Source organism: Nycticebus coucang, chromosome 9, assembly GCF_027406575.1.
Source record: "Nycticebus coucang isolate mNycCou1 chromosome 9, mNycCou1.pri, whole genome shotgun sequence".
Lineage (NCBI taxonomy): Eukaryota > Metazoa > Chordata > Mammalia > Primates > Lorisidae > Nycticebus > Nycticebus coucang.
This window is the reverse complement of record NC_069788.1, coordinates 10,840,958-10,850,932: the sequence shown is the minus strand read 5'-3', so window position 1 is coordinate 10,850,932 and position 9,975 is coordinate 10,840,958. Positions and strand designations below refer to the sequence as shown.

Below are 9,975 nucleotides of genomic sequence, written 5' to 3'. Positions count from 1 at the left end.
CAGCGGGTACCTGGCGGGGATGACCAGGAGCCTGAGTGGGCAGCAGGAACCTGGCAGGGATCACCAGCAGCCTGAGTGGGCAGCGGGGAACCTGGCGGGGATGACCAGGAGCCTGACATCAGGTGCTTAGTTTTGTTTCTAAAAGGATTATTCATGTGAGTAGGTCACATTGCCAAGGTTGACAGAGGGAAAACGGATTCTCTTTTCTTTTCCTAACCGCTTTTTGCCTTCTGTCTCTGGAGGTAACCAGTTGTTTGTAAAATGAAAAACAACTCAAATTGTGTTTTTTTTTTCTATTCTGCCACACACCAATCAACACAGAAAACTCATATGATCAAATCTGTGGGTTCCCCCAAGTATCAAGTAAGCCATCAGGTTAGCAGCAGGCCCCAGCCGCTCCTGTTGAATTCTGACACTGTCTACCTGCCCCCCACCCCATTCAGACCCCTGAATAGGGATAAGTCTGGGCTTCCAGCACTTCTGACCTATCAGCTTCAAGCTGGGGTTGCCATGACCTATTTATTTATTTATTGACAGTAGAACCTCTGTAAAGTGGTTCTGTCACAAACTGGTCAACATGAGAACGAGGCCTCCTGTCCTGATACTACATGTGCTGCATGTCTGGTCTATGAAAATTAGGTCAACTCAAGGAGGTGTAGGGAGGTGATCATCTATGGAGGGCCTACTGTATTTTCGACTTCCGCATTTTACGGGAGGGTACATGTTTTGGTTACATGATTTGCTTTGTGTATGTACGGCTTGAGGAAGCTGCAAAAAAGATGTAAACCAGTCGGTGTGGACACTAGTGGATATCACAGAACTGTCAGATCCAAATATCAACCCAAAAAGGTTTATTTCAATGATTTATAAAAGAAATGTTACCATAACCACTTAAAGCTATTTACAGATTAAAAAAATTTACATAACTGTATTCACATCATATTACATTAAACAGTTTTAATTAAAGTGTTTCAGGTAGTGTTGAACATACAGAACAAAACATAAATCAACTTTTAAATCACATAGATGCCCGTAGTGTGCTCAATCACCACTGGAAGACGGTCTATGTAAACAACTGGAAAGTAATGGGAACCAGCAGGAAAATGATCACCCACTGGTCCTGGGTGAGGGGGCCTTCGAAAGTCACTTGAAACTGTAACCAGAGCTGACGTGAAGACTGACAGAACACAAAGTAAAACATTAAAAAAATTCTTGTATGGCTTAAAAAAACACAAAATTTATATACTCTGATCTGTGTGAAAGTTGTTTTAAACAAAGATGCTGTTGTCTGTTATCTTCAGCAGGTTACAGATCTGTCAACATTCTGCTGTGCTGGGAGGGGAAGGAGCTGTGTGTCCCAGGGCTTCAGCCTGCTCAGGGATTTTCTACACATTAACAGGCCCAGGGAGTGAATGCCATCCAGAGAGGTGACAGTCGGCCTGGGCGGTCTGTTCCTGAATCCAGGGAGGGAATGTTGGCCGCGGCTTGGGGCTGCTTCCCTCAGTCCAGCTGCCAGGCCAAGTTGCACAGGGGTTGGCAGCGACATGGAGAGGTGCTACGGTTTGAAGTCTATGGGTCAGAGAGACCTGATACATAATACGTACGAGGAAAGTGGACACGACCAGGTGTTTACTAGTGATACCTGAGAATTATTATCTGGTTTAATTAAGCAAAAATATTGGGAGTCCGTTTCAGCTCATTCCCATAAATACGGCTGTTAAAAATAAACAGACCTCCCTACTTCATCCTGCCTAGCAGCCGGGTATGTGAGCCTGAAGTCTAAGTTTCAGCATATATTACTCATAATTAAATATAGTTTATTTTACTAATCTGGTAACAAGTGACATTTCATGATTACAAGCTTTAAAATTTTCATACAAGTATATTTTTTTAGAACACAGAACACTTACACACTAAAATATCAAAGGCACTTGTAGGTTACATGATAGATAACAATCTGTGAACAGACAGAGCATTCTTTGTTGCTTCCTTCAGTTTCTGTGTCCGTGGTGATCGTCGAGGGCCCAGTTCTGCACTTCCCCTTTGGCGAATAGAGAAAAGAAAACAGCACCGAACACGTTGATGGCAGCGCCGATACAGAAAACAGTTTGCCATTCCCGGACGGTGTTCTATGGGGAAGAAAGAAAAATGCAAACGAAAGAAAATTTATTTGTAGTCCACTTTATAAGAGGCACAGAGTGAGACTTTGTCTTAAAAAACAAAACAACAAAAAACACAAAAACCCACTACCTGTGGTGAAAACATGTTTTACCTGTGGTGAAAACATGTGTATCTGAAATCTGTGTATTTGGTAATAAGTTCTGTATGTCCTGAAAATTTCATGATTAGAAACGGTGTTAATTCATCACAAAGATGAAACAAAGGAAATTCTCTTTTAGAGGTTTAAGTCTGCCTTTTGAAGGAGATATTCCATTAGTTCTTTAGATATGTTTAAATGGTAGAAAACTGGGAGTTGGAAGGGGCTTTTGAGATCATTTATTTGAATTTCTTAAATAGTGTAGGCGACTTTTAAAATGCTATGCTTACTGGCCAGGCCCTGTGCCGCCTTCCAGCTTCAGGCCTGATGCCCCAGGCTGGCCTGCCCCAGTGGCCCTGTGCCCTGCCCAGCCTGTGCCTGGCCCTTGCCATACCACCTCCCACCCAGGAACAGAGGCTGTTTCCTCTCTGCACACATTTTCCTGCAGCATCTGTCACTGTGTATTTTAACTATTTGATTGTATATATTTTCTAAATTGTGAATTTCTCAAGTGTAGAAGAAGCTGATCATTTTGCTTTGAATCCTCAGTATCTGGCACATTAATGATCACTCAAGAAATGACTGTTGCATAAATGTTTGACTATTTCAGGTCTTACTAACTCTTAAGGAAGCTCGTTCCATAAAGTAACAGCTTTGAACAGAACATGTCTTTCTGATGTCTGTCTCCTCATAACTTCTCTGCATCTGTCTTGGTGGAACTGCTGAGAATAAGCCTCTACCTTTTTTTTTCTTTTTGAGACAAAGTCTAACCTTGTTGCCCAGGCTAGTGCCTTGTCTTTGTAATAACTGACCCAGCAAAAGACCCATAAAGGCCCCTAACTGTCTCAGCCTGAGTCCCCGCACGTCTCAAATCCCCCCTTGCCCTCTCTCTCCCCCCTTCCCCCCCACCGGCAAAATCCGGGAACAGGTTTCAGAATAGAATAAGGAAGTTCCCTGAGTTCCCAAAAACTCCTAGCCACAGGTAAAATAATGGTGAAAGCTTACTCAAGGTAAGTCTCCCAAGCTGTCCCCGTGCCAACAGCCACGGTGTAGCCCCCTGAGCCAACACTGTAACCCCGCCCCGAGCTAACCGCCATGTTCCATTTCTGTGCTCACTAGCTTGCTTGCCACGCAGCACGAAAATGGTATAAAAATCAGCCTGCTCCTTACTTTGGGGCCACCTACCCATTAGGGCAGTGGTCCCCTGTGCAGGTGTACTAAATCACCGTCTGATTTATACCTGAAGCGGGGTCCGAGTTTTTCTTACAGGTTGCAGTGGGTACAACAGCTTCAGCCTAGTTCACAGCAACCTCAAACTCCTGGGTTCAAGTGATCCTCCTGCCTCAGCCTCCCGAGTAGCTGGGACTACAGATGTCTGCCATCTGTCTTTAGCAGACATGGGGTCTTGCTCTTGCTCAGGCTGGTCCTGAATGCCTGAACTCAAGGGATCTTACTGCCTTGGCCTCCCATAGTGCCAGGATCACAGACGTAACCACTGTGCCCGGCCTCCGTCTCTCATTTAGTGCCCTTTGAACATGTAAAGACCCGAGCCTGCCTTCCCACGGCTGCTGGTCCGCTAACCATTCTCAGTTATTTCCCCTGTTCCTCACTCATTCTCACATAATTTCCTGACACCTCACCTTTGTGGCCCACTTTTTGAATAGTTTTACATTGTCAATTTTTATTTGTTCAAACAAAGACAAAAATTGTTTATCTGGTAAAATTACACAATTTTTAGTTACCTATGCGGTTTCAGTTGTAAGATCTTATTTAACTTAGTTGTGCTGTTCTGTCTAAAACCCAAAGAGCATTCCTTAAAAAAATATACATTCCTTTGTCTGGGGGCAGTGTATCATGCCCGCGATCCTAGCACTCTGGGAGGCTGAGGCAGGTGGATTGCTTGAGCTCAGGAGTTTGAGACCAGCCTGAGAAAGATCAAAACCATGAAAAATGGAAAAATTAGCTGGGCGGTATGGTGGGTGCCTGTAGTCCCAACTACTCATGAGGCTGGGGCAAGAGGATCCCTTGAGCCCAAGAGTTTGAGGTTGCTATTATGCCAAGGCATGCTACCCAGGGCAACATAGTGAGACTCTGTCTCAACACCCCCCCTCCCGAAAAATGAAAATATACTTTCTCACCCATTAAGACATTTAACATTTTGTTGCTAAATAGAATTTCTTAAGAAAAAATACTCAGAATTTTACCCTTAATTAAATACTTGTATATCAGCTTTGACACAGGTGTATACCTCCAAAACCTTTTCAGTTTGAAAGCAAATTACTTACGTCAGGGGTCAGACTTTTAGCAATGACAGGCCCGATCATTCCTGGAATAGTGGCGAATGTATTGGTGATCCCCAGGAGGATGCCGGCATACCTGCAGGGACGTTTTTACAGAGGTTCGTTACTGTGCGACCCACGTGAGCGGCTTCTGTCAATAGCTACCTACTCCCAGGTTGTGTTCTTAGGAAATTTCACGTCTAAATGAAATGTCTCACGGAAATAAGAGTTTATATTCAGCAGGTGAAAAACTTGCATCTCAGTAGTTGACTAGCCTTTTAACATTCCATAGAGGAATAGGCTGTTGAAATGATCCATTTTAAAGTGATATAAGAAAGTGTTGAGGTATGATTTTCGTACACGTATGTGACTGTATGTGGGTAAGAAGCTTGGTGTGTCTAGCTTACATTTTAAAAATTTAATAAAAGAATGTATTTCATGCTTACGAAATTCTATTGCAATTAATTGTGAACATTAATAATAAAATAGAAAAATAGTAAGAATATAAATTACTTATCATTCTTTCACTAATAATAGTGAATAGTAGATCTCCAATAATAGAGATCATTAACATTAACATTTTGGTGAACATCCTAATTATTTTTATCTATCTGTATATATTTCTATTATATTATTGTAGACATGTGTAACAGCCCATATAGTCTATGGCAGGAGGTGTGAGCGTTATAAGTAACATCTGTATAGCCCAATAATGGAACACCTTGGTGAAAAGGGCATGGGGAGGGATTTAGCTCTCGTAACAAGTGTGAGAGGGCTCGAGAGATTACAGCATTGGTGAACTGGCAGTCTCCACACCTGTGGTGTTGAGAGGCAGGAGATCAGCCTTATATTTGGCTGGAGGAGAAGGCAGTCGGGAGCATGCGCATTCTATCACAGACCCGCTTACTCTGACTGTTTCCTCTCCTGCCTGCACAACACCGTGCTGGCGTCTCTCTGCTAGGAAGCTCTGCTAAAGACTGTCAAGATCTATTCTAAGACTGCTTTGCCCTCAAAGACTATCTCTCTCTTCTGCTTAAGTAAATAGCCCTCAGGCACCTAAGAGCAATTGTTCCTCAGCGAGGTCTGTGTCCAGAACCTAGATAAGCTGGCCCCAGACCTGGCCAGTCCCGGGCCCTGACAAGCGGTGGCATCAGTGGGCTGTGACAGACATGAGATCATATTGAATATACAGTTTAACTTGTTCCACTAATTACATATTTGCTTAGCTAAATCTTTGCACACTATCTCCAAAGTAGACAAATTGGGTATTCAGATACATTATGTGTCTGACAAAACAGGCATTTGTATCAAGCTTGGGAAGAGTTTCTCAAATGCAATGATGTAATTTACAGGTAAATCTTAGGGGAGTGGGATATTTTTATCTGTGGTTAGATGTAGATCTTTAAAGAATTCCTGCTTGTATTTAGTAAATGCTAATAAACCATTGATTTCTCTAATACACAGCCTCTAAGACGGCCCTACCCAAGAGCTCCTGTAAGCACCATCTCAAAAAGAACGAAATGCTTATCATTTTCTCCAAAGAAGTCATGTTGGACGGATTATCAGGAAACCTGAAGATTTCTGACCCAGCTCCTCCATTCACAATGTGACCTTGGACAAGTTAGTGATAGGCGATCAGTTCACTTACAATCTGTGGGTTCACAGGTGTAGATGTGTAATAGATGTGGTGGTCTCAGCTCTTCCTCACACTCTACCAGGTGTACTAAAAAAATTTTTTGAGCGTAAAATACATGAGGAAAAGTAGACAAATTGTCGTGCAAAGTTTGCTGAATTTTTACAAGCACATGACTAGTATCTGATCAAGAACCAGAACCTATTAGCATAAATCTTATTAAGAATATTTATGTATGGTTGAACTGTCTCTCAAACTATAAAAACTTTCATTTTAATAGTCAGGTCACCCCTCTGTACTAAAAAAACCTCTGGTTTAACTCTGGCCTTCAGAAACCTGCAGTCTTCTGCCTGATCTGCAGTGGCCTGGCCCTGCTCCACCCACACAGCCCGATTTCCTCGACTACTGCAGTCACAGCTTCAGATCCAGACGGCTTTCATTCCAGCTGCTCACATCCGCCACGTTCATTCCTGCTACTCATCTTTTTTTTTTTAGACAGAGTCTCACTCTGTTGCTCAGGTTAGAGTGCTGTGCTGTCATAGCTCACAGCAACCTCAAACTTTTGCGTTCAAGCCATCTTCCTGCCTCAGCCTTCCTACCATTATGCCCAGCTAATTTTTATATTTTTAGTAGAGACAGGGTCCCACTCTTGCTCAAGCTGGCCTTGAACTCCTGAGCTCACGCGATCCTCCTGCCTCAACCTCCTGGCGCGCTAGGATCACAGGTGTGAGCCACTGTGCACAGCTCCTGCTACTTATTTTTACTCACTCTGTACCTGCTACCTGAAATCCAGACTCCTTCCATGCTAACCGCTCGCTCAGCACTTCCAGGAAGCCTTCTCTGTCTAGCTCAGCTCCTACTGAGCAGTCCTCTCAGAATGTCTACTGTGTTAATTCTGTACTCTGTGTTTTAAGATGTAACTGTCCCTCAGTTGAAGTTTCCTGAGTCAGACTCCATAGTCTCATTGCAAAGTCGTGTTTTATGTCTCTTTATTGTATCCTCTGCCCTGTACAACACCTGTGCCCATTCAGTACCCGCTGAGTAGAGAGGTGGCATGGGAGCCCCACGCCCTGGCTCTGACTGCAGGGACCTGGAGCTCTGCTCTGCGCAGACGAGCGCTGTCTTGGGCATTGGCTCCAAAGGCTGCTGACCCCTGAGCAGGAGCTTTTCGTGAGTGGAATCACCCAGCAGCAGCGTATGGGGTTATCAGGCACTGAGCATCAGGCACTGAGCATCATTCCAAATTGTGTGTATTAATTTTTTTTTTTTTTGTAGAGACTGAGTCTCACTTTATCGCCATGGGTAGAGTGCCATGATGTCACACAGCTCACAGCAACCTCCAACTCCTGGGCTTAGGTGATTCTCTTGCCTCAGCCTCCCGAGTTTTTTGTTACAGTTTGGCCGGGGCCAGGTTTGAACTTGCCACCCTCGGTATATGGGGCCAGCACCCTAGCCACTGAGCCATAGGTGCTGCCCTGTGTGTATTAATTTTTAAATTGCTCTCTCTTTTTAATTGAAGAAGCCAGGATGGTTGCCTGTAGATAGTCCTCAATTCTGGATTTTGCAGACTGCATCCCTGAGGTGTCATTTAATACATACTTTTATGGCTCCTGTATTTCCTGCACACTGGGAGGGAGTATCTACACTGGTCCTTGAGGGTTCGTTAGATTTAGGTTTGATATTTTGGGTAAGAAAACTTAAAGGTGGTGAAGGAGTTCAGTTAAAATACAACTTAGTTAAAAATGGCATTTATAGGAGGGGGGAGGCTGGATAGAGGGAGGTTGACTGGTGGGACCACACCTATGGTGCATCTTAAAAGGTACAAGGTACATGTGAAATTCACTAATTGTAGAATACAAATGTCTTAACACAATAACTAAGAAAATGCCAAGAAGGGGCTATGTAAACCTGTTTGGTGAAAATATTTCAAATTGTATATAAAACCAGCACATTGTACCCCACGATTGCATTAATGTACACAGCTATGATTTAATGAAAAAAAAGAAAAAATTGGCATTTATTAATTTATTTTTCATACAAATCATCAAAACATTTATAAAGCCCCATTAGGCCTTTAAAAATTATTTGTGAGATAATCAGTGTTACCATAAAATATAATTCCAGTCAAAATCAAAGAATCTTGGTGTCATTCTAACGGTAGTGAAATCAAGGGAGGCAGAAATAGAATTACAGTTGCCACAGCCTAGGAGAAGGGGGCCGTGTGGGGGGAGATGAAATAGTTGCAGAGATGCTGGTGGCAACAGCTGCATAACCATGTGAATACTTAATGCCACAGAACTGTACACTTAAAAATGTTGAATTTCATGTTATATATATATTACCATGATTAAAATAAAAGAATTAAACTCAATCACATCGAGTCTGTATATCAGTACTCACGAAGGAGCAATATCCAGATGGTTGATGCTAAATCCAGAAGAGCCAAAGCCTCCCAGGGTTGTTGATATGGTCAGGAACGCAACAGCCAAAGAATAATCACAGCCTATAAATCCCGCGGCTACTAAGAAGACTGCGGGTCCAATCATCCCTGGAGTTAGAAAGTAAGAAGAGAGGGCCCACTGACAACTTTAATTCAAACTGTACAAAAGCAATTCATGTAACTAAAATGTTTATACCCCGAATATTCTGGAAAAGAAAGTTTTAAAAGCAAAAGAAGCCCCTGCATTAACAGTGTACACGTGAGATTTGATGTTGCTGCCCCCTATTGTAGAATCACGGTACTGCCTGGAAGACGAGTGAATTTCAGGGAAAAAACTGCTAGAAAAACACATGGGCCTCATACAACAGAACAGTAAAAGGAAAATCTCACCGGGCAGTGCCGTTCAGTCTGCAGGTGATCACAACTCAGCCAACGTTCTACAGTGTTAGAGAAAACAGCAGGTGGAAGACGACTGAAAAAGGTGGGTCTAGAGAGAAGCCGTCGCTGACACATGTGATTTAAAACTCATTTAACCAAAGATAAACTAGATCATAAACTCAGTTGCATGAAGTTGGAAAAATATTCCATTTGGTTCTCACAATTCACAAAACTATGCATTGTTCATCATAGGCGGTTAAGCATAAAATACAAGTAACAGAGGAAGGGACTTCATGAATGGGCTGTTGGTTTTTCTGTGTCTGCTGCAGTGTGATCCAATAACTCTCAGTGATTATGGATATATTATACTTGTAAATACTGCAACTGAGGAGCTTGTTTTTACATTTTAATTAAATTTAAATAGCTACATGTAGGTCTTAGCTACTGTATTGTAGAGGGAAGGTCCATGGCAAGCCACAAGGAGAAAACCAGATGGAATCTAGTGGAATTTATTTCATTTGCAGATACGGAGTGAAAGTGACCAAGCAGTGGAACAGGACAGCGTCCTCTACTGGGAGGCTCTCTGGAGGTGTCTGCAGAATGAACTTGCATGGGGTCCATTGATAACTTCCGGGGTCTTTAATTACTGGAGACCTCTAAAAAGTTGCATGATTGGGCCAGGTGCAGAGGGTAAGGCAGGAATAGCGTTTAAAGCCAGGTGTTCAAGACCAGCCTGGGCAACAGCAAAGACCCTTGTCTCTACAAACAATAAAAAAAATTGGCCAGGCGTGGTAGCACATGCCTATAGTCCCAGCTACTTGGGAGTCTATAGCAGGAGGATCCCTTGAGCCCAGCAATTTGAGGTTGAAGTGAGCTATGATGGTGCCACCGAACTTTAGGCCAGGAAACAGAGTGCGACTGTCTCCAGGAAAAAAAAAAGTTGAATGATTATTTTAGTTTTAGAATTCGCCTTTCTGAAAGCAGAGAT

The 9,975-nt window shown here is 42.9% G+C and overlaps 1 protein-coding gene across 1 annotated transcript in view; it reads right to left on the bottom strand.

Moving 5' to 3' along the window:
- Nucleotides 1–836: 836 nt before the first annotated feature.
- The window catches only part of LOC128593279 (sialin), a 71,759-nt gene continuing 62,620 nt past the window's right edge, over nucleotides 837–9,975 (bottom strand). Inside the window, exons 9-11 of the mRNA XM_053601163.1 lie at nucleotides 8,570–8,717; nucleotides 4,543–4,633; nucleotides 837–2,129 (exon numbers count right to left, since the gene is read on the bottom strand). Of these exons, the coding sequence (XP_053457138.1) occupies nucleotides 1,992–2,129; nucleotides 4,543–4,633; nucleotides 8,570–8,717 (377 nt within the window). The 3' untranslated portion in view covers nucleotides 837–1,991. The remainder of the gene's footprint in view (nucleotides 2,130–4,542; nucleotides 4,634–8,569; nucleotides 8,718–9,975) is intronic.